This window comes from Polyodon spathula, chromosome 1, assembly GCF_017654505.1.
Source record: "Polyodon spathula isolate WHYD16114869_AA chromosome 1, ASM1765450v1, whole genome shotgun sequence".
In the NCBI taxonomy this organism is placed as follows: domain Eukaryota; kingdom Metazoa; phylum Chordata; class Actinopteri; order Acipenseriformes; family Polyodontidae; genus Polyodon; species Polyodon spathula.
Genome location: NC_054534.1, coordinates 101,347,048 through 101,372,500, shown reverse-complemented (window position 1 = coordinate 101,372,500; position 25,453 = coordinate 101,347,048). Strand labels below are relative to the sequence as shown.

Here is a 25,453-nt window from a genome sequence, read left to right as displayed (position 1 = left end):
AGAAGGTAAAGTGACAGTATACTGTAGTTTAAAAACAAAACAAACAACTGTCCTACGTTATCTTTGCCCCCCCCCCCCCTTCAATAAGTAAATGAATCCACATAACTGTGCTCCTGCCAGAATGTTATGTACCCTGGCATCCTGCTCTTTATGCAAAACTTTATTAATAATTCAAATAATAATAAATAGGTATATACTGGTCCTTTATTCATTCTGCTTATCTCTTTCTATTAATGAGTATAGGTGCTGAGATTCAGCTGTGCAGGCTGATCTGACTCTTGTATTATAGTAATATAGTTTTAATGTTGAGGAAGGTTCAGACCCACTGAAATTGGTGGCCACAGCCCTGAGATTACCTGTTCTGTGGGTGGGGGGGAGGAACACTGGGAGGGTGGGTTCTGTGCCAGAGACCTGTGAACATGTATCTTTTTAGTAAAGGAATGCTTCATGGATCCGAAGATGTATAATATTGTATAAGTTCATTTGTACACGCGTACATATCTGGTGCTCGCTACATGCAATCTGTAGCACACAAAAGGTATTGTGCTGTATCATTCTTTCATTGTAATATAAATAAAGAAAGTTTTATACAACAACTTGTTGAATTCTTTTTTTTTTCTTTCCCACCTTAAAATTACCATTTAGTACCACCTTTGTGCATCCATGTTCAGTTTTACCTATAACTTCAAAACACTGTCAAAAGTTTATTTGATATTATGCTCTAGTTTTATACTATACAAAATGTGATTATTTGAAAGGTGCAGAAGTACATGCAGCAGTAGGTCATATCTGGTATTTCTCCTACAACTTTTTACAAGAACTGCATGCAAATGTGATGTTTATATTGCAATATTCCAATATGGGATGTTACTATGGTGTGAGTGGGGTTGTTTTGTGCAGATAGTTCAGAGGCCGGGTTATAGATGACAAGTTGCTGTTAGTACCTGAAGTACCTGGTACTGTATTTAAAGTATTTGCATATCCTGAATTAAATGAAGTTCCCAAAGATTCTCGGCACATGTTTCAAAATGCATCCTGATGCCTTTGCTGTAGCTCGCATGGTAGGAGCACACTAGAGGAAGGTGTTACAGGGGACAGGGTTCCACTCTGGTGTACCAGCTCAACATGCTTTGCAGCCCAGAGATAAGGCTTGTGAGAAGTAATAACTAATGGAAAATGATACACAAATGGAATCTATACCAAAAGTAAAATACGTTGGTTAGGATATTTACAACCCATACTAAATCCCCCCCAGTAATGTTGTTGAAGCCGACACCCTGGGATCCTTCAAGAAGCTGCTTGATGAGATTCTGGGATCAATTAGCTACTAACAACCAAACGAGCAAGATGGGCCGAATGGCCTCCTTTGGTTTGTAAACTTTATGTTCTTAAGTCTTAAACTGTCTCCTACTGTACGCCTATGATTCTCATACCTAATGGGGGGGGGGGGAACCTATCAAACTAAATGCAATGAGTGGTTGGCACATCTATATTTTCCCTTCCAGTATAATGGCTGTTTTATAGTAAAGGTCTTTCAATCGCAACTCCATGTTGAGATTACACTTTAATAAGGTGTACTGAGTTACAGTCGTCCGCTTTTTCAGTAACCTCAAAGGTTGATCGAGTTACAGTATTTCTTTCAACTGTTTTTGTAAGTTTTTCAGGCAAAATAAAAACGCACATTGAAATTTAAACTGTATGAAGTTATTTTATTTAAAGGTTTCTTGCCAGCACAAAATAAATTTAATAGAAAAATACTGTATAAAAATATCTTAAAATAGTCTTAAGACATGGAGGTACAGTATAATGCACAGTAGTTTTCTGCAAAATAAGACTTCTCTTTCCAAGTTTCGGCTTTTTGTGTTCAGTGCAGTAAATTTAGTTGCATAGCACCTTGCAATATAAAGTTTTTATAGTTAAAAGAAAATAAGTTAACTGCAATTCTAACTCTACTATTCTGTGCTACACAAGTCACATAAAAAGAAGCACATCAGTAAAATTGAATCGGGAAACCAGATGCAACTATAAAAGGACTGTACTACACTGTGGACCTTTACTCGTACATAGTCCTTCTAAGCAATACTTCATTTTCAGGATTGAATCGTGAGGCTGCTTGATCATAGCAGTCAACCCCTCAACAAAAAGCACCATCTTTTTCTGAATAGCTTATGCTGCCAGGCAGCGACTATTCATTTGTATAATCATTTGTATTGTTAACTGCATTGTTATCCTTGCAATTACTTCTGGACAAACATTTTAATAAACCTTCATTTTCAACTATTAAAATAAAAGGAATGCAGTTACTTTAAATCAAAGTCCTCTAAATCAAAAACCTTGTTCCATCTATGGCTAAAATGTTTTATATTGTACCTGAGAGTTAAAAGCTTCAGTTTTGCAAGCCTTTTGCACAGTCTCCAGTCTCCAAAGAGAGGAAGGGCCTGTTTGATCATAGCACAGTACACTGCAGCTGCAGCAGTGACTTTCTGAAATGTATTATTATAATAATAATTTATTTATTTATTTATTTATTTATTTACACAAACTGGTTTGGTTTCTGTGGCGACGCTGCAGAGGCCAGGTTTTTTGCAGAGGTGGCGAGTGCAGTTTCTTTAGCTTTTTCAGCCGCATCCTTAGCACTGGCTTTCAGAGGTCTGGAAGGTCCACCACCTACAAACAAATACAAAGAAAATAATAATATACAATGCATATACATAAATAACTCCTATAATAAAGTCCCCTCTACACAGAAGCCCTCTTCCCCATGCGTGACCGTAGTTTGTGCTGTACTGCGTTTCCCATTTACAGGAACTATTTAATGCCATTCACTTGCCACAGTTTCAGTAAAGTAGCGCGGGGTATGAGCAGCGTTCTAAATGGAAAAGGGTCTCTCTCTGGCTGAAACAGTATTGCATTCAAAATTAAAGCTTCACGTGTACAGTGATAAGCGGAACAGTGAATGTCATACCACTGCCCGTCCCAAATTTCCCAATCAAAAAAATGCTATGCTAACCACCATGAGGTGCTGTTCTACAAAAACAGGCCAAGGATTTGTGCCTCTAGCCTCATGGTCTTAAGGATGTGGGCATACAGAACAGTCGATATTTCAAGGCTGAGGAAGCATCCAGTGTCCACGGCTCACCGCGCACCAGCAACCCCTGTAGACTGACCAGGCGCCTGCGGGTTTGCCTGTAAGCAGCCCAGAGCTGCATTGTCCTTTGACGCTGTAGCTCTGAGGTGGCTGCATGGTGAGTCTGCAGTGTGAAAAAAAGTGGTCGGCTGATGGCACACGCTTCGGAAGACAGTGTGTGTTCGTCTTCGCTGCTCCCGAGTCAGCGCAGGGGTGGTAGCGGTGAGCTGAGCCTAAAAATAATTGGCTATTCTAAATTGGAAGAAAATGATAAAAAAAACAATTGGCGACTGCTACATTTTTGAAAAAATTTAACAGCCCAAATCCTTATTTTTGTACGTGTAAATTGTGACCACTTGCTTTATACTCTTTCACCAAGACTAGAATCTTTCTCCCTCAAAATGAAGACATTAACCAAGAAACAGCTATAAAAAGATTGCAAACCTGTTTTATACAGAATACTGAAGCCAGTATGAATTTGTAAAAGTGATCTTAACAGAACCAGTTTGCATCATGGGAAATTGATTTTGGACAGTGGGAGGAAGCAGAGGTAATGTGTTAAAAGCTTCCATTTAGTTAAAGCCTGTTGAGAGAAATGGATCCAGCTCCAGATCTTGGGACTGTGAGACAGAATATCCTGGATGGGAATCCCAGCCTCCTTCACAGAAGTCAGACTGACCGACACCAAAGCTGACAAGGTACAAGGAAGCATTGCTTTAAACTTCTTAAATCTATAATGTTACAGTACAGCCACAAAGGCACCCGAGATAATGCAGCTAATGATTAAATGCTAAGCATGAATTCAAATGCCTGTAAGTCAATAGCTACTCTTGAATATGAATCACTAGCACGCACTAATCAGTAAGCTTTCTCCTCCTGAGTGAAGCTGCACTGGTTGAGCAATCAGAAGGTTAGCATACCAAAGCAAAGCGCTTCAGTGCTTGGCCGCAGAAGTAGAAATTCAAAGTTCCACGGCCTCGTACTGGAAAAGGACATGGTGTACTGTACTAGGGGCTGGAACATACCTCCTGTCTTGGGTGAGAAAACAAGATAGGGTTGTTACTTCACCGGTGGCCAGTATGCCTTGGCAGCTAGCTGATAGCATGGCAGGCAGTGGCATCTGGAGCCAATACTCCTGAAGACTCAACAGTTAGGAGTGAACCAATGAATTGTATGTTGATGGACATGCATTGCGACACTGGATCAAAAGCACCAGGTACAGTGCCAAGAAAAAGTTTGTGAACCCCAATGATAATTATGGAAATTCCATAGTTTTACCATGATACCCTTCTTGAATCTTTTCTTAAATATCCAATAGGGTTTATATTAACAAATTCCATGTCTTTTGAAACAAAATGATGAATTAGACAAACAATGAGTAATTAAGATTCAGGATATGTGAAAAAGTAAGTGAACCCCTGGTTTTATCAGCTCAATTAAGGGGATAATTAGAATCAGGTGTTTAAATAAGTAGGTAGATCTTCGAGGGTGAGTTTGTGAGGCCCCACTATATAAATATCAGAAACTTTGTGAGTTTGGTCTTCACCATACAGGTGTGTGGAAGCACGTCATGCCACGATCAAAAGAAATCTCTGAGGACCTCAGAAAAACAGTTATTGATGCTCATCAGTCTAGAAAGGGTTACAAAACAATTTTAAAGAATTTGGGGCTCCACCAATCCACTGTCAGAGAGATGGAACTTTCTCTACAAATAGAGAAAGTTCAAGACCACAGTCTCTCTACCCAGGAGCGGTCGTCCTACCAAAAGCTCTCCAAGAACAAACGGAAAATCATCAAGGAAGTCACAAAGAACCCCAGAGTAACATCCAAGGATCTGTAGGCCACTTTCGCCTTGGATAATGTGAGTGTTCGTGACTCAACTATCAGAAAAAGATGGAAGAAGAATGGTGTTCATGGAAGGATAGCCAGGAGGAAACCACTGCTCTTTAAAAAGAACATCGCTGCACATCTAAAGTTCGCCAAAGAGCACATAGATGATCCACAAGACTTCTGAAACAAAAAGCGAGTCAAAGGTAGAACTTTTTGGCCTCAATGACAAACTTTGTTTGGCGAAAATCAAACACTGCGTTCGAACATAATAACCTCATCCCAACTGTCAAGCATGGTGGTGGGAGTGTGATGGCTTGGCGCTGCTTTGCTGCCTTAGGACCTGGACGGCTTGCCATCATTGACACAACCATGAATTCTGCATTGTACCAAAAGATTCTCGAGGACAATGTCACGTCATCCGTCCGTGAACTGAAGCTGAATCAAAAGTGGGTCATGCAGCAAAACAATGAACCTAAACATACAAGCAGATCTACAAAAGAATGGCTGCAGAAGAAGAAATTCCATGTTTTAGAATGGCCTAGTCAAAGTCTGGACCTGAAGCGAGCTGTCCATGCAAGGAAGCCCTCAAATGTCACCATTTTGAAGCAGTTCTGTAAGGAAGAATGGGCCAAAATTCCTCAAAACCGTTGTGAGAGACTGACCAACAGTTACAGGAAATGCTTAGTTGAAGTCATTGGTACTCAAGGGGGTGCCACCAGTTACTGAATCTAAAGGTTCACATACTTTTTCACACGTGGATATTGAATGTTGAATCATTTGTTGATAAATAAATGTTGAAAAAGTATCATGTTTTTATGTCATTTGTTTAATCAGGTTATCTTTATCTATTATTATGACTTAGATTAAGATCTAATAACATTTTAGGTTTAAAATATGTGAAAATCCTAAGGGGTTCACAAACTTTTTCTCAGCACTGTAGATACTTGAAGTCTGCTACTGCTGTTTTTGAATGATGAATAAATGACATTTCTAGTTGGCGTGTGTCACTTGAGTTTTGCCTTTTAATAATCCAGCATTATTGATCATTTTCACTTCATCCAAACACCCATCAGGACCAAGACATGTTGTGTGATACCCATTATACTGTGGCTTGTGCATCTAGCCTAGCCTACCAGCAGTGCTAGAATCTGTTTGTGCAAACTCCTGTAAGCCAGGGAGGACATACGGAACGCACAAGTGGTTTCCCCTGAATCTTCACACACTTGCCTGCATGTTTCTTTTAATTAATCTATTTTGTATTTTTTTATATTATAACCCCCCCACCCCATGTATGTGGAACTCAATTTTGTTTTGGATACCACCAGCACGGAGCTCTGCCAAAAGGTCACATCTAGGTTATCAAAAGCCCAGTTCGCAATAACAAATCCTCCTTTTTACTAACCTGTCTATATACTATTTCAAACTCTTGACAGTACACATTCTGATTTTGTGGGTTTTTTTAAACTTTTTTTAAAATTTGAAACCTACCGACTGCAAGAGACTCCACTGCCCTTATCTGAAAATTTTTTCTTTTCAGCTGATACATTGTGACTTCCGCTCTGCTCCCATTGGACTGGGAACTTGGAGTTACTGCTTTCCAAATTAGGTCAAGCAGACTCCAGGAGAAATCCATGGCGTAAACTGGGGGGGGGGGGCTGCATGTCAACAACATTGACGACTTATTTGTTGACTTTAACCCACCAGACATCAGGTCTGCTAACACAGGACTGGAAGAAAACCAGCAAGAACAGACGAAGAAGATGATGGTTTGAAGGGAAACTCAGTCTTGACACAGATTAAACACTAGGCCGCCTAGCTATGCGAACAGGTCCTGACTGACTCTGCAAGCCCATCTAATAATTACTGCATCTAAAAAAAAATACCTGGAAGGTTAATTATATAGGATTGATTCCAACATGTGCATTTATCCTGATTAAACTTTTCCACTATTATGCCCTCAATTACAGACAACAGATTTATATCACCTAATTTTTGGCAACAACCCAATACCTTATCTGAACTCTTCCAGGTAGTAGCATAACATCCGTGTGTAACTAAGAAAATGTAATGAGCATCGAGGCTCAGAAGCAGGGAAAAAAATAGCTAATTATCAACACTACAGTATGGGTCCAAGTTAAAAATATACAGTACTGTGTAAAAGTTTTAGGCAGGTGTGCAAAAATGCTGTAAAGTAAGAATGCTTTCAAAATTAGACATGTTAATAGTTTATATTTATCAATTAACTAAATGCAAAGTGAGTGAACAGAAGAAAAATCTACATCAAATCAATATTTGGTGTGACCACCCTTTGCCTTCAAAACAGCATCAATTCTTCCAGATACTCTTGCACACACTTTTTGAAGGAACTCAGCAGGTAGGTTGGCCCAAACATCTTGGAGAACTAACCACAGTTCTTCTGTGGATTTAGGCATCCTCAGTTGCTTCTCTCTCTTCATGTAATCCCAGACAGACTCCATGATGTTGAGATCGGGGCTCTGTGGGGGCCATACCATCACTTCCAGGACTCCTTGTTCTTCTTTACGCTGAAGATAGTTCTTAATGACTTTTGCTGTATGTTTGGGGTTGTTGTCATGCTGCAGAATAAATTTGGAGCCAATCAGATGCCTCCCTGATGGTATTGCATGATGGATAAGTATCTGCCTGTACTTCTCAGAATTAAGGAGACCATTAATTCTGACCAAATCCCCAACTCCATTTGCAGAAATGCAGCCCCAAACTTGCAAGGAACCTCCACCATGCTTCACTGTTGCCTGCAGACACTCATTCGTGTACCGCTCTCCAGCCCTTCGGCAAACAAACTGCCTTTTGCTACAGTCAAATATTTCAAATTTTGACTCATCAGTCCAGAGCACCTGCTGCCATTTTTCTGCACCCCAGTTCCTGTGTTTTCATGCATAGTTGAGTCGCTTGGCCTTGTTTCCACGTCGGAGGTATGGTTTTTTGACCACAAGTCTTCCATGAAGGTTACTTCTGAACAGACTTCTCCGGACAGTAGAATGGTGTACCAGGGTTCCACTGTTTTCTGCCAATTCTGAGCTGATGGCATTGCTGGACATCTTCTAATTGCGAAGGGAAGTAAGCATGATGTGTCTTTCATCTGCTGCAGTAAGTTTCCTTGGCCGACCACTGCGTCTACGGTCCTCAACGTTGTCCGTTTCTTTGTGCTTCTTCAATGAGCTTGGACAGCACATCTGGAAACCCCTGTCTGCCTTGAAATTTCTGCCTGGGAGAGACCTTGCTGATGCAGTATAACTACCTTGTGTCTTGTTGCTGTGCTCAGTCTTGCCATGGTGTATGACTTTTGACAGTAAACTGTCTTCAGCAACCTCACCTTGTTAGCTGAGTTTGGCTGTTCCTCACCCAGTTTTATTCCTCCTACACAGCTGTTTCTGATTGTGTTTCAACCTACGTATTGAATTGATGATCATTATCACCTGTTTGGTATAATTGTTTAATCATACACCTGACTATATGCCTACAAAATCCCTGACTTTGTGCAAGTGTACCTAGAAGAATTGATGCTGTTTTGAAGGCAAAGGGTGGTCACACCAAATACGGATTTGATTAAGACTTTTCCTCTGTTCACTCACTTTGCATACAGTTAATTGATAAATATGATCTATTAACATGTCTATTTTTGAAAGCATTCTTACTTTACAGCATTTTTTCACACCTGCCTAAAACTTTTGCACAGTATTATGTGTGTATATATATATATATATATATATATATATATATATATATATATATATATATATATATATATATTATATAAAGTGAGCCAATGGTCAAGCACTCGGGTTAACTACAGAACCTATAAACTACACAAAATAAAATTATAGTTATCAAAAGCTACTGAATTAATTTGAGCACCCAGGCTTTCAAGTACAGTAGGCCCCTCTCCACAATAGGTTAAGTGAATTTGATATGATTTCCAATCCATGGCCTTGTCTATAGAAGCCCTTAAGAGAACACTCAAGGTTATTCCTGTACAAAGAGCCTTCACAGGACATGTGATTGCAATGCAGTAAGAACCTCTGATGTATATAAAAGCTGCTGAAAATTAAGAAATGGTCACTTGCCCCTCCATAACGATTTTAAACAGCCTGAATATGCATAGAATACCCAACACCACATTGCTGCTTCTAGAAGAGTCCCCCTAGCTGCATTACATAATGGGAAAACTACTACTGGGAAGCAACTGTGTACAGTGATACTGCATCTATACAGCTAAGGAAAGTACAATCTGAGGGATATCTAGAATCTTTAACACTTCCACTGTGTAATATGGGTCTTAAAGAGTAAGTAGCGGGCTTCCGAAAAATAAAGTATCTCCTCCAAGCACACACGCACGTCATGGTCAATATTCATCCTGGCTTGGTACTTTGTTTTCATCAATGTCATGGCTGACAATCCGGTGTGGCTCGGGTGTGGCTCATGCCTTAATTAAGCAAATAACATCCCACAATGCTTAGGGTCATGTATAAAAATGCTTGTCAGGCCTGGTTGCCTAGAATTATGGCTAGCATGACTGCAAGAGGTGACCTCAGTGACTTTGAAAGAGGGGTGATTGTTGGGGCTCGTTTGGCAGGAGCTTCAGTGACCAAGACAGCTCAACTTGATGATGTTTCATGAGCAACGGTGTCTAAGGTGATGTTGGCATGGAACTCCGAGGGAAAAACATCATCAGCAAAGGGCAACAGTGGGCGGAAGCGCATACTCTAGGATCGTCATATCCGTGCATTGATTCGAAATGCAAGGCAAAACAGGCGAGCAACTGCAGATCAATTGACTGCAAATTTCAACTTGGGGTGCGAGCAGCCAGTTTCATCAAAAACGGTCCGCTGAGAACTCCACAGAGCGGGATACCATAGTCAGGTTGCAGTGCACAAACCGCTCATCACACCTAGCAATGCACGATTGCGAGTCCAGCGGTGCACAGGCAATGGACTACTGAGCAGTGGAGAAATGTGACCTGGTCAGATGAATCGTCCTTCAACATGTTCTCAACAAACAGACGGGTGCACGTGGGCGCCAACCTAAAGAACTCTACAGCCCTGAATGCTTGATTCCAACAGTGAAGGGTTCTGGTGGTTCTGTAATGTTGTGGGGTGCATTTTCCTGGCATGGTTTGAGTGCACTCATTCCCTTAGAAGGCAAGGTCAATGCTACTTAATGATACTGAGTGATCATCTTCACCCCATGTTGCAGCATTTCTTTCCTGCTGGGGCGGGTGTCTTCCAGGATGACAATGCCCCCATCCACAGAGCACGTGTGGTCGCCCAGTGGTTTGGTGAGCACGACATTGATGTTATCCATGTGTCATGGCCTTCTCAGTCACCAGATCTGAACCCAATCGAGCATTTATGGGATATTCTGGAATGACGCCTGAGACAGCGTTTTCCACTTCAATCAACCAAGCGTGAGTTGATTGACTTTCTCGTGTTAGAATGGTGCCGCATCCCTCCTGCAGAATTCCAGAGGCTGGTAGACTCTATGCCACATCACATACAGGCCGTACTGGCCACACATGGTCGTCCAACATCCTGTTAAGTGACTTTACATCGGTGTTTCCATTTTTTTGTCCACTACCTGTACATCTTGTGACATAAAAGCGATCTGTCGTTAATAGGGTTATTTTTGGAGGACCCCTTGAAACCTCCTCAAGGTCCCCTGGTTGAGAAGCCCTGCTCAATGCAGGAAGAGTGATTAAAAAAAAAGACTACACATAAATATAAGTGGTGGAAGCAATCTAGGAAAATTCTCTCGTGTAGTAGAACAAGGAGGGTTCAGGCTAATCAAACTAAAGCCCTAGGGATTGTTAACTTACAGTGAAGAATTAACCACAGTACTTGGGCACCACAGCTATAAAAGCAAAGCACCACATAGTACCACAGCTATAAAAGCAGAATCGCCAGGTGTCCCTCCAACAGTGCAACTAATAAACTGTAATGCATTTATAAAACGGAACACTGCCACAATAGATCATCTGTCTGTTCTGTTTCCACATACATTTTCGCTCCATTACTACCCCCCCGGACGTTATTAGTTTAATAGATTATTGCAGTTCAGTAAAAGCTTGTGCACAACAATTGAATGTGAGGGGTAATTATGCCTTGGTAGCGTCAGGAGAAAGAAAAACCCCACAACATTCGCAACAAGCCTAAAGCAAGTTTAACATACTACAGGGGTGTTACTAAAATATTTATTCAAACAGATTATAGTACTTTGGAATGTAATCTATATAAACTAGACATGAGTTTATGAAAAACTTATTTTTTATTCAGTGACAGCTGCAGCATCACGCATTGCATCTTGTTAATACTGTACCACCTAACCTTCCCTATCTGTGAAACACACAATGCGGAAATCCCTGCCTAAAACATCATCACAATAATAATAATAATAATAATAATAATAATAATAATACTACAAATGGACTTACTTAAAACAACATGCTATATAAGCTGATCTTTACTCCAAAACTGTGTTTAACATCATTGATTGTCTATTTATTTTTTTTAACGTTATTAAATATTGTTAAATATGAATTATATAACAGCTCATTTTGAAACTCCAAAGAAGCACAAACTATATACAGTCAGATTTCTCCAATGTGCACAATTTATTTATAGGCTGTTTGCCAGGAATATAAGCCTGTCGTCCTGCTCATGTGTGCTTTTTTTTGTTCATTTTGAACACAGAAAGGGACGTACTTACAAAGCATTTTGAAACCTGATTCGCTGGTAGGATGGGACCAGCAAGTCAGATGCTAGTTAACACAAGCAGGAAAAGAAGAGCACACCCACAGCTTGTCTGTGGCAGAAATACTGTAAATAGCAAGGCAGGGCGTTCAGTGTAGTTTCGTTGATAAACTTAAATAATTTTAGTAACTATGCATGTTACAAAAATGTAATTTTTGAATCGATTATCCAGTATTTATATCGATGTATATAATGAGGAATGGAATCGATCAAAAAATGGATTTTCGATTTACTCGTAGTAGCCCTGCTGCTGAGGGAAACTCATTTCAGCCTATTAGACACTTTATTTTTCTTACAGTACATTCGGCTTTCAGGAAGTGAATCTACCTTCGTTACAGGAACACGTACAGCATATGATGAGGATGAGGATATCATTTTAATTTCGCACACAATCCAAACCAGATTGTTAACTGAGTCGCGTTGTACGGTAGGAGAGACCTTACAGATGACGTCTATGGTCTTATAACTAGGGCCTGCGGATAACAAGAGCATTTGAATGATTACTCATCTGTGATTTAGTGTTACAGCCAACAAATGTCAGTTTAGACTTGGCCAAGGCTCTGTCTGTAATTAGCAATAACTATCAACCCAGATAATTGGCAAACTTCTATATGACATGACTGATTTACACTCGTTTAATAGGGCGCGGGGCACTTAAACATACGTTAAACCTTATATTAAATCTATCTACAGTACACATTTTACAGGGTTTAAATGAAGGAAGCTTTTTATAATCATCAGTCATTTAATTTGAATACATGTATTCTTGTATATGTTTGAACAAATCATTTTGTGCAATATTACCATTATCAATCTAGACAAGTGTACATACCGTGCAAGGTGGACAGAGCATAGTCCAGTCCTCTCATGGCTTTCACCTGATTGCTTTTAAACCTGGCCAGTCCAAACTCCTGCCAACAGGGGAGCAAGTTAACATACACTAATTAACATGCAATGTGAAGTGCACACTTATACTGTACAACTGAACCCTTTTCCCCCATTTTATCCACACTGATCCGTGGAGATTTTTTAAAATGTATTTACTATCATTGTTTGTCTTCCCAATTTCAATGCTGCCTCGTCGCTATAACCCACATGCTGATCGGGAGGACTGCAGATCACTGCAGTGACCTCTGCTATCGAACCCTGAAGGCAAGAACCCAACATCCGTCTGGACCTGTTTTGCACGCCAAACTAGTAAGGGCCACTAAAGTGTGATGAGGTAAACAATCCCCAGGCAATTTTCCACCCTAACCCACACTTGCATGACTCACCCTTCTCCAAGCTGCAGTGCTTTTACTAGGGGAACTACCGGGAACCCCAAGAGGGCTGTTTTAATCAAAATTAAAGGTTTCTTCTACTATAGTACTTTAGTGAACCTTCCTGGTGGAACATAGCTGTGTTTTAGTAGCTTAACAAACTTCTACTGATATGTGTGATGTGTTTTCCCTTCCTCATCCCCGTTGTACAACTGTCCCACGATCTTCATTTGGAGTGGGACAGCAATGGCAATGCAATGGTTGTGAATGCTGAGGTGTGGTAGCACAAGAGCATCTGCAATGGTATTGTATTTCCACCAATATGAATACACAGGGTAATCAAACCAGTGTGCTGACTCTGTGTGTCTCTGCTAGGATTGTTCAGTGGGTGAAGGCTGCTGCAATCAGTAATTCTCTATGAGTTGAGTCTACCGCAGACTGTAAAGCTGAATGGGTTAACCTAGTTATTCTTTCAAAGGCAGTAAATGACTGTACCTGAATTGCCCTGGAAAAACCAAACACCCCTGAGGAAATCCAAGCTTCTCGTTTGGCCTGGGACCAGGCTTGTTTTTCTTGGCTCACACTGTAAACACATCTTTCTTCCACAACCTATGGAAAATAAAACAATGACAAAACCATTCAAACAACTGTATTAATAATTTGTTTTACTGTTGAGCTAACGATGATTTAGAGTAAATCCAGTCCATCCATGGGTGTCCAAAAACCAAAGTGATTTTTATTCGCTGCACTTATGCATTTTAGAAATAATTTATACAGCTCTGCAGCTAGACAACAAAAAGGGGTCTTTGCGGTCAACAGAGGACCATCCTTCCATGAAATGTACATCAAAGCTTGCAATGAATCACCTTTTCAGGCTATAATAATATCCTATGCTTGTGGAGGTTTAAATTCAGCCTGAATCCTGATCAACTCTCAGGTCTGGACAAGCACAATATAATTGGTTTAACAAGCCCTCCAAAAGAAACAGATGCACCTGGCCTGGAAAATCCCTCCCACCATCCTTAGAAGAATGGATTTGTGAAATGGCTCAGATGGCCAGTCTTCAGTCTTTGAGATGAGTCAGAATACATTGAGAAGCTAAAGGATCTTGACTAGCACTGACCCTAGAACCAAATAATAAGAAAACACCAGACCTGGCATGCCCTTACAGTTAAAACACACCTATTTTGTCCTATAAGTCTTGATACATAATCTACAACAAAAGGAAGCCACTTCACCAAGACAGTGTGCAGCGGCTCGTTACCATAGCTTGGTGGCATACAAATTCACATCTTTTGCAGGCCTGTTTTTGTTGGTAATTCTAAAACATCAAAATGCAGTCAGAAAAAAATTGTGTGCCACTATAATTTCACTGTATTACCAATCAGTAACTATAAATAGAAACGTCTGTCTGTCAGTTTCCAGAAATCCACACATATGACTGCAGGTCAGAAATTCACAGAAAGAAACCCAGGACCAGGAAAATGTTTATTCTCAGTAAATAGATTAATTATGGCTACATATCTCCATAAACAGAGCAGACAGGCAGTTGTGTGAAACCAAGCTGTTGTGCAATCATCTGTTTATTCCACTAAACTCTGGGGCTCCTTAAGGTTTGCATAAAATGCAACTTTGCATACTTGCTTTAAGCAGCATTCACTTTGTATTAAGCAGAATCCAATTGGTTTGAGTTCTGTTTTCATGCTGCACTTTCCAATACCTAAGTAGTAGACATCAGCCGATTCACAGGATTCTGTCAAATGAAGGCGGTGTTCAATGTGTGGGTGTAAACAAAACAGCAGTCTCAAGTGATTAATTCGACAGTGGCATAATTACTGGGGATTATTTTCTCACAGTTGTACATCTATCGAGATATATATATAATATATATATATATATATATATATATATATATATATATATATATATATATATATACTATATATATAGTATCATATTTAACTGCTATCATAGATATAGAATGGGCTCTCTCTATTACAACCACCAAAGAGGCAGAGTAAAATGTTCTTATTAGGTAGCTGACACTAACAGAAGATCTTCAGACTGATATATATCATTTGCACTTGCATTCGCATCTAAATCCAATCAAGAAATATACATCGCATTTTGCATCTGTTTGCAAAGTATTTGAACTTCACAGAATGTATCTGATTGATTTTAATTCATCCAGTGCATTTAGCAAGTGTTACTATTTCAGCAACTCTGAGTGCAACGAATGATACAGCTATTAGTGATACAAGCGTTCGAAGTAATTTCAGAAAACAAAACTAATTACATGAGGAGCTTGATTAAAGGAGTTTGTTATAACAGGGAGCAGTTTGACTTGATAGAGAAAAAACTTCCACGTTTAGACTGTGTTCATTTTGCAATTACAGGTGAGGAGTTTCAGTATACGTTTTGACAAATGCATTTGAATAATCTATCAAATGCATTATGAAATCACAATCGCATTTGCATTTGTATGCTGCTATACTCAACCCTGACAGCTATATTATAGATAGCTAGCTGGATAGATAGACAGACAGATAATGCATATATGACTTTGGGGGGGTTGCGAGCAATGAGCCGAGGATACAGATAATAATTGGGCATACAAAATTGGGGAGAGAAACTGGCGTAAAAAATTGCTGACTACTAAATAAAAAATAAAAAAGAAATACAGTCCAGTATATCGTAGTGATTTATGCAGTAATGAGAACATCAGTAAAACCAGTGTCTATTTTGTCTGTTACAGAAGTAATCTGTGTACTGTGAAACCAACTGTATCCAGCATTTCAATGTGCACAAGTGCTGGACAGAAGTAGGATAGACTTTGTGGAGGTTTCACAAGGATAATTTTAACATAGAATATATGGTTTCTTATAGGAAATTAAGTCAACCATCACCTTTTCAAACAATTTTTTTTTTTTTTTTGTTCCTTGGTAGTAAGTGTTATTTCCTAATTGCTTATGCCTCAAAAGTATAGAAAATGGCTATTATTCCCCACAAACTTTGCTTTTGTGACCAGGACAGTGATATTTCAAAATATCACTATTTCCAATGGGAAAACTGGCAAATGTGTGTCTTTACAGTATAATCGTAAATCTCGAAAAACTACTCACTTCTAAATCTTTTGTAGTCATTTTTGTATTACTTTAGTATAAATACATGTTAATTTGGATTCATATGTTGTTTTTTTCTGACTTGATGTGAACAAAAAGACACACATTTGCCCGTTTTCACATTGGAAGACACAAAAGTCACCTGAACTTATCACCTACCATGAGTTTTGTGTGGTTAATATTCCATGAAAATGTGGTCAGAGTTTTATTCTTTGGATCCACAATAGAGTCTTCGATAACAAACACAGACCGTGCCAAATTAGATGGAAATATCTTCTCTGCCCAGCGAGGCAAGTGATTGGTCTTTGTCAGGAGTCGTCTTGAAAAGAGCGTGTCATCTGGCATCACCTTGCGGAAGACAACATCCTCTGTGAGCACGTGTTTGCTGGAAAAAATATAGAGATATATTTTTATGTTACCCCATGTCATTATAAAATATATCATTTGAATAGAATATAATTAGTATGATATCAAAGGATAATTAAAAAGACAATCAGGGCTAGAAAATCTGGCACACAGGACCTCCAGGAATCTGTTACTAGTCTGAGATCAGCGCACATAAACTATAGCAGTTATAGTCTTCTTTCGTAAGTACTGTATGCCCATATCTCAAACAAAGATAGAATGTACACCTGACTGGAGCATAAACCATATCCAATGGGGCAAGATTCACTCAGCCTTGTCAATTACATTTTTTTTTCGTGCCGACAAAACCAAAGTTATTGTCAATGCTAAATTAGCTTTGATTTCTATATGCATCATGGTACAGGTAAAATGCTGTTTTCTCATTTTCCCTTTAGGTTACCAATGCTATATTTGGAAGCATTAAAATGAAACAGTTGCTTAAATTAAACTGGATTGTTAAAAACTAATGCTCGCCCGTTCGCCTGAGGCGAATTAAAACTGGTGAGGACTAGATGATGTTTGTGTCAGTAGTCCTGTGGGCGAGCGCTTAAAAAAAAGTGTAGAGATATACTCATGTTCACAGGCTTGCATTTCAAAAGTGCAGGAAAAGTCCTTCCCAGCGACAGCGAGTGGGAGAAGTACAGGCGTGGAAAAGTACAGAGCAGTTTCGAAGCAGAAAGGAGAAATTGCATCTTGAATTGCTTTAATCAGAAAACAGAGGACATTGGGGAAACACAGCAGCAGCTCAAAGTCAAACAGCCGCGTGTGTTTTTCTGATAACAAACAAGCTGAAACTCGGAGCAGCTGATTCAAATTCAGCGTCGTTTTGAGACACGGGCGAGGGGAGGAGCCGACAGCACAGCAGAACAACGCAGTTAAACGAGGCAGTCTTCCCAGCGACAGCGAGTGGGAGAAGTACAGGCGTGGAAAAGTACAGAGCAGTTTCGAAGCAGATTGAAAGCAGGTTGACAGGCTGCAGAAGAAACTAAACTTCAAAAAAAAAAAACCTCAACATGGTCTTCAAGCCAGTAATCTGTGACACCTGCTTGATGTGGGAAATCCGAGAAAACCCAGCGGAGCTAAACCAAGTGTGCGTAAAGTGCCGCGCGATCCAGGATTTGCATAAACTAGTAAGTATGCTAGAAATGGAGCTGGAAGAAGTGAGACAGCAACAGGATCTTGAGGAACTGGCACACCCACAATTCATGGAAGTCTGCATCACCCCTAACAGACTGAAAGCCACCAGGGAGATAGAAGGTCAGAACAGCTGGGTTCAGGTAGGCAGAAGCAGGGAAAAAAAGAAACTTCGTCAAACACAACCACCAGAAATCAAAACAACCAACAGATTTGAGTCACTTCAGAATTGTGATGAGCAGAACCAACAACAAGAGAATGAAAGGAACAACATCCAGGACCCTATTGACAGTGGTGACCAGACAGCAAAAAGAAGGGAGGTCATGATTGTTGGGGACTCCATATTGAGAAACACAGCAAGTTCAGTTCGCAGTTTGGACCCCCTTACTACAACAGTGTGCTGCCTTCCGGGAGCCTCGGTCAAGCACATCACTGAGAACGTGGACAGGCTCCTAGAACGAACAGGAGACGACCCGGTAGTAGTCGTCCACATCGGTACAAACAACATTGGAAGAGACAGACCAAAATCCCTGCAAAACAAATTCAGAGAGCTAGGAAGGAAATTAAAAGAGAAAACCAAAACTGTGGTATTTTCTGGTATACTACCGGCACCTTGCAAAGGACCATATGGACAGCTGGAAATAATTAATCAAAACGCATGGCTGAAGACGTGGTGCACACGGGAAGGCTTCACCTATCTTGATCATTGGACCACATTCTACAACGAGGACTATCTGTATAGACGGGATGGACTGCATTTAAATAACAAGGGAACTAGTCTACTTGGAGAAAAGATCCTCGAGCAGGTTCGGAAGCATTTAAACTAGAAAGGAAGGGGGGAGAAATCAACAAAAAAACAGAAGGGAGACCGCATCAAAACAAGAACAACAACTCAGGTAAGACAACCATTAAATGTATTTATCTAAATGCTAGAAGTATCAGAAACAAAATTCTAGAACTTGAAGCTACTGCACTAACAGGTAACTATGATGTGATAGGTGTTACAGAAACTTGGTTGTCTGAGAGTGATGGGGACGAATATAATATTTGTGGGTATACACTGTATAGGAAAGACAGGCAGGACAGAAGAGGAGGAGGGGTAGCGCTATACATAAGAAACAGTCTTGAAGCCCAGGTGTTAAACCTGGACAAAGAAAATAAAACCGAATCAATATGGGTCAGAATAAAGGACAAAAATTCAAAAGGGCATAATAATAGGAGCATGCTATAGACCGCCAGATTCAGACGGTGAGCACAATAATCTGTTATACAATGACATTAGAAATGTGTGTAGCAAAGGAGAAGCCATACTAATGGGGGATTTCAACTTCCCCCAAATAAAATGGGAAAACCCGGTGGGTAGCGCGAAGGATGAAATAGAAATGGTGGAAATGACAAATGACTGCTTCCTAACACAATTTGTGAAGGCACCCACTAGAGGGGAGGCATGCCTTGATTTAGTCTTTTCAAATAACGAAGATAGAATAACTAAAACAGAGGTCAGAGAACCACTGGCAAACTCAGACCATAACATGGTCTCATTTGAAGTGTTTTTTAAATCCCCAAAAGTAAAGACTAAAGTTAAGGTTTACAATTTTAGAAAAGCAAACTATGAAGGCATGAAACAGAGACTAACAGAAGTAGATTGGAGTAAAATAGAGAAAACACCCACAGAAGAAGGATGGTTGTTCTTCAAAAATGTAGTACTAGAGGCGCAAAACAATTACATCCCTAAAGTAGACAAATCTAAATGTAAAACTAAATTGCCAAAATGCCAAAATAGATCAATTAAAAAAAATATTCAGCGAAAAAAGGCACTTTACAGAGCATTAAAAAAGGACCAAAAAGAAAGTACGCAGAAAGAGTACACGGAACTGCAAACGCAAGTCAAAAAGGAAGTTAGAAAGGCCAAGAGAGAAATAGAAATGAACATTGCTAAGGGAGCTAAAACCAATTCCAAAATGTTTTTCCAATATTACAACAGCAAGAGAACATTCAAAGAGGAGATTAAATGTTTAAGAGATACAAATGGCAAAATCGTAGAGGAAGAAAAAAAAATAGCAAATATGTTAAATGATTACTTTTCACAAGTTTTTACAAAGGAAGATACTGACAACATGCCCCACATGTCATCCAGTTCCTATCCAGTATCTCAGCATAACTGAGGCAGAAGTGTTAAAGGGACTAGGAGCTCTTAAAATAAACAAATCCCCTGGGCCGGATGAGATCCTCCCAGTAGTACTCAAAGAAATGAAAGAAGTAATTTACAAACCGCTAACCAAGATCATGCAGCAGTCTCTTGACACAGGGGTGGTACCGACAGACTGGAAAATTGCAAACGTAATACCGATCCACAAAAAGGGAAACAAAACTGAACCAGGTAACTACAGACCAGTAAGCCTGACTTCTATTATATGCAAACTTATGGAAACTATAATAAGATCCAAAATGGAAAATTACCTATATGGTAACAGGGTACTGGGAGACAGTCAACATGGTTTTAGGAAAGGGAGATCGTGTCTAACTAACTTGCTTGATTTTTTTGAGGATGCAACATCGATAATGGATAATTGCAAAGCATATGACATGGTTTATTTAGATTTCCAGAAAGCTTTTGACAAAGTCCCGCACAAAAGATTAATTCTCAAACTGAACGCAGTTGGGATTCAAGGAAACACATGTACATGGATTAGGGAGTGGTTAACATGTAGAAAACAGAAAGTACTGATTAGAGGAAAAACCTCAGAATGGAGTGTGGTAACCAGCGGTGTACCACAGGGATCAGTATTAGGTCCTCTGCTATTCCTAATCTACATTAATGATTTAGATTCTGGTATAGTAAGCAAACTTGTTAAATTTGCAGACGACACAAAAGTAGGAGGAGTGGCAAACACTGTTGCAGCAGCAAAGGTCATTCAAAATGATCTAGACAAGATTCAGAACTGGGCAGACACATGGCAAATGACATTTAATAGAGAAAAGTGTAAGGTACTGCACGCAGGAAATAAAAATGTACATTATAAATATCATATGGGAGATATTGAAATTGGAGAAGGAATCTATGAAAAAGACCTAGGAGTTTTTGTTGACTCAGAAATGTCTTCATCTAGACAATGTGGCTATAAAAAAGGCTATAAAAAAGCCTAACAAGATGCTCGGATACATTGTGAAAAGTGTTGAATTTAAATCAAGGGAAGTAATGTTAAAACTGTACAATGCACTAGTAAGACCTCATCTTGAATATTGTGTTCAGTTCTGGTCACCTCGCTATAAAAAAGATATTGCTGCTCTAGAAAGAGTGCAAAGAAGAGCGACCAGAATTACTCCGGGCTTAAAAGGCATGTCATATGCAGACAGGCTAAAAGAATTGAATCTGTTCAGTCTTGAACAAAGACGACTACGTGGCGACCTAATTCAAGCATTCAAAATTCTAAAAGGTATTGACAGTGTCGACCCAAGGGACTTTTTCAGCCTGAAGAAATAAACAAGGACCAGGGGTCACAAATGGAGATTAGACAAAGGGGCATTCAGAACAGAAAATAGGAGGCACTTTTTTTACACAGAGAATTGTGAGGGTCTGGAATCAACTCCCCAGTAATGTTGTTGAAGCTGACACCCTGGGATCCTTCAAGAAGCTGCTTGATGAGATTTTGGGATCAATAAGCTACTAACAACCAAACGAGCAAGATGGGCCGAATGGCCTCCTCTCGTTTGTAAACTTTCTTATGTTCTTATGTTCTTATTTTCTAACGGGTTGTAGCAGCGGTAAATAAACATTCATAATGCTTACAAAACAGTCACTTAGAACTGAAACCTCCCTTCATCTCCCCTAGGCACGCCGAATTTCGCATTATTTTGAGATATGCGAATGCGTCAGCCCTTCATTGAATTGTCTGTACTTACACTATTCATTTATTCATCGCTGTGGTTTAACTGTGAACTTTCGGTATAAACACAATGTACTTTTTAGACATCAAAACAGTATGAAAAGACAATTCTCACATTACGTTTAATTTTGTAATTATGTATTTATTTTTGAAAAAGCCCAATTGATTGAACACAACTCACTTATTTGGTAGGTCGATCTTTAATCAGTGTAAAATATTAAAGCATTTAAAACTATAGATTTAAGGGATGATTGCTTAACTATGTATTGTTACTAACATATTCGTATTACAAGATTTAGTGTCAAATATTAGAATAACAATTTCATATGGTCCGTTTAAGCGATAATATTTTAACATGTCTTTTTTTTCCAGATTTAGCTTAAATCTTGTATTTTTTCACCAAATTTATAAATGTTGTGATAAATATTTTTTTTAAATGTGTACATTCAGATCTAATTTATAAATCTAGCTACAAGATTTAACATTTATCTAAATATTTAACTAAATCTTAAATCTCTTAACAGGATTGAACATTTAGCTAAATATTTACTGGCCAGCTAAATCTGGAGTTTGTATGCAAATGAGCTCTGCCTGCTTTGTGCTTTCACACGATTTGATTGGCTCTTGCAATGCTAATCGGGGAACATGGACATTTCAGCATTACAAGAGCCAATCAAATTGTGATTAAATCTGGAAAAACTTTATTTTTATTTTTTTTTAACACATGGCACCCCATACGTTTAAGGCTGACATAATAGCAAAAATCGTGATAATAAACGAGGGTAAGATATTATGCAAGCTGATATAAAACGGGTTCATCTGTATTTTGTGTTTGTATGCTAATTCTCTGTCTTATTTCAAGTGGTGCAACACTAGGAATACCACAGAGGAAAGAGGCAGCCCACCTTTTAAGTATCCTGGATTTCACAATCTGACTGTCTGCAGTAAATCTACACCTTCAGAAAATAAGATGTGTGTGCAAAGCCAGAGTGGCACATTTGTGACTGGATGGTCTACCATTAAGATAAGAGATAAAAGCATATGAAATCAGAAAACCAATATAACTGTGAAACTGATGAAGGCAAAGACTGTCAAACACAAAATCGTAGCACTTACTACCCACCATCAACACCTCTGTGATGTTTAAGCTAAACATGCTTTTATAGAACAGCTCAAGCTCTTGCAAAGCAGCACAACCATATTCTGATTTTGAATGGAGGTTGACCTAGATTAAATGTGGGGAAAACCTACACTCTCTACTGCGACGACCCAGGATTTGGCCCAGTTAACGAGAAAAGAAACTGCTTATTATTTGTTGGTTATCTGGGACGGTTCTACAGATAGTTCCATTACTGAGGCAGTGATGTTCTATGTGAAGAATGCTGTCAATGGTGTAGTCCACACACATTGGGGTTCGGAATGTGGGGAAGGCAGATGCAAAAACCCAATCAATGTATCTGGGAATGAGCATTAATGTTTATTGCGCCTGGGTTTGTTTTTTTAATTCAATAAAAATAAAAAAAATAATTACAAAAATTATTGTGTAAGTGCTCATTTTTTTAGGAAAATAAAATGTAAGCCTAATATTTTAGGGACCCGAACAGCTGTTGTTGACTTCGACTTAGGAACTTCACACAGGGATTAGTACAACAATTTTGTTAGTTTCTAACGCTGCCTTTAACATTATTTGAATTTTAACTAAAGAGTTATACAAGAACAATGATTTCCGTTTTAGAAAGTCCTAATTATTTTATCATATCAAAAATAACTTTTTGTATTACTCCTGCAAAAAAATGCATTTTACATAAATAAACCACATTCATAACAAGGACTGTGAGTACTCCTTACCTGAAAGGGTTTGGATATCTCTGCCAGAATGCAGAGAAGACATGTTCCCATGAGCTTCTGATATCAGACTGACTGAAGAAATACTTCACCATTGTTCCCACTGCTGCTGGCTATGGAGAAAATCCAATACTGGCTTTGCCTGTACAGAAACAAAATAAACAGTTTAAAAAAAAAGCCAATATTTATTTATTGCATTTATATAGCGCTTTTTATACAAAAGTATCATAAAGCACTGTACAGTACATAGCCGAAAAAAAGAACAAACCACAATACATTTGTTTAGCATGTCACACATACAACTGCCAGTCAGACCATTTCAATAACAGTATACACATAATAATAACAACACAAAAGCAACAATTTTAAAGTTGCATTAAAACCCACTAGGATAAAAAAAAAAGTGTGTTTTTTGTCTTGATTGACAACTGGAAATATCCCAGCTTCTCTGACAAACGAAGTCAGAACATTCCATAATTTAGGAGCTCTACAAGAGAAAGCCCTCCCTCCCGTGTTGCTTTTGTTGACCCTAGGAATAACCAGCAGCCCTGCATCCTGTGATCTCAAAGTGCGGTTTGGAAGATATAGGGTCAGTAACTCCCGCAAATAACTAAATGCTAATCCATTCAGGGCCTTGTAGGTTAACAGTAAAATATTTAAATCAATTCTCGACTGCACAGGGAGCCAGTGTAAAGAGGCTAAACAGGGGTAATGTGTTCACTTTTCCTGTTTTTTGTCAGAATTCTAGCTGTGGTATTCTGAACAAGCTGCAAACGGGATACCACACGTTTTGGGACACCAGAAAAAAGTGCATTACAGTAATCAATTCTAGATGAAACAAAGGAATGCATTAGTCTCTAGGCATCAGCTACATAAATAATTAGTCTAGGTTTAGCTATATTTCTGAAATGGTAAAAAGATACGTTAGTAACTTCCCTAAAATGAGTCTCAAATGATAGATCAGGATCAAAGATGCCCCCCAGCCTCTTAATTTCTAGTTTAAGTTTTGATGAGAGACTGCAAGGGTTGAGCTCATGTAATCCCACATTTCCTTTTAGTTGGTTCTGTGATCCCACTAGCATAACCTCTGTTTTAATTGAATTCAACATTAGAAAATTATGTGACATCCAGTGCTTGATGTCTGTAAGACAAGTAGCTAATAACACCCAGGCAGAAGATATTCCTGGCTTTAGGGACAAATACAGCTGAGGATCATCAGCATAGCAATGGAAGTTCACTCCATGTCTTTGGATAATGTCAATTAATGGTAGCCTATACAGTGCCAAGAAAAGTTTGTGAACCCCAATGATAAATATGGAAAGTTTTACCATGATAGCCCTCTTGAATCAAAACCAGTCTTTTCTTAAATATCCAACAGGGTTTATATTAACCAATTCCCTGTCTTTGAAACAAAATTATGTATGAATTAGACAAACAATGAGTAATTAACATTCAGGGGTGAGTTTGGGAGGCCCCACCCTATATAATCCTATACCCTATACTACAACTTTGTGAGTTTGGTCTTCACCATACAGGTGCGTGGAAACACGTCATACCACGATCAAAACAAATATCTGAGGACCGCAGAAAAACAATTATTGATGCTCATCAGTCTAGAAAGGGTTACAAAACCATTTCTAAGGATTTGGGGTTCCACCAATCCACTGCCAGACAGATAGTTCAAGACAAAAGTCACTCTACCCAGGAGTGGTCGTCCTACCAGAATCTGTCTAAAAACTAAACGGAAAATCATCGAGGAAGTCACAAAGAACCCCAGAGTAACAGCCAAGGATCTGCAGGCCACTCTTGCCTTGGCTAATGTGAGTGTTCATGACTCAACTATCAGAAAAAGACTGAACAAGAATGGTGTTTATGGAAGGATAGCCAGGAGGAAACCACTGCTCTCTAAAAAGAACATTGCTGCCCATCTGAAGTTTGCCAAAGAGAACTTTCTCGCCTCTGAGAAACGTTATGTTTGGCGAAAAACAAACACTGCATTCGAACAGAAGAACCTCATCCCAGCCATCAAGCGTGGTGGTGGGAGTGTGATGGTTTGGGG

At 39.2% G+C, this 25,453-nt stretch overlaps 1 protein-coding gene across 2 annotated transcripts in view; it reads right to left on the bottom strand.

Moving 5' to 3' along the window:
• Positions 1–1,730: 1,730 nt before the first annotated feature.
• The window catches only part of LOC121325459 (PRELI domain-containing protein 1, mitochondrial-like), a 34,118-nt gene continuing 10,395 nt past the window's right edge, over positions 1,731–25,453 (bottom strand). The window contains exons 2-7 of one of the 2 annotated variants that reach the window (XM_041267952.1): positions 23,398–23,536; positions 16,283–16,508; positions 13,497–13,610; positions 12,575–12,653; positions 12,070–12,215; positions 2,556–2,667 (exon numbers count right to left, since the gene is read on the bottom strand). In XM_041267952.1, the coding sequence (XP_041123886.1) occupies positions 2,644–2,667; positions 12,070–12,215; positions 12,575–12,653; positions 13,497–13,610; positions 16,283–16,508; positions 23,398–23,489 (681 nt within the window). In that variant the 5' untranslated portion in view covers positions 23,490–23,536 and the 3' untranslated portion in view covers positions 2,556–2,643. Of the gene's footprint in view, positions 2,668–12,069; positions 12,216–12,574; positions 12,654–13,496; positions 13,611–16,282; positions 16,509–23,397; positions 23,537–25,453 lie in introns of both variants that reach the window. The other variant, XM_041267960.1, reaches the window with a different exon arrangement.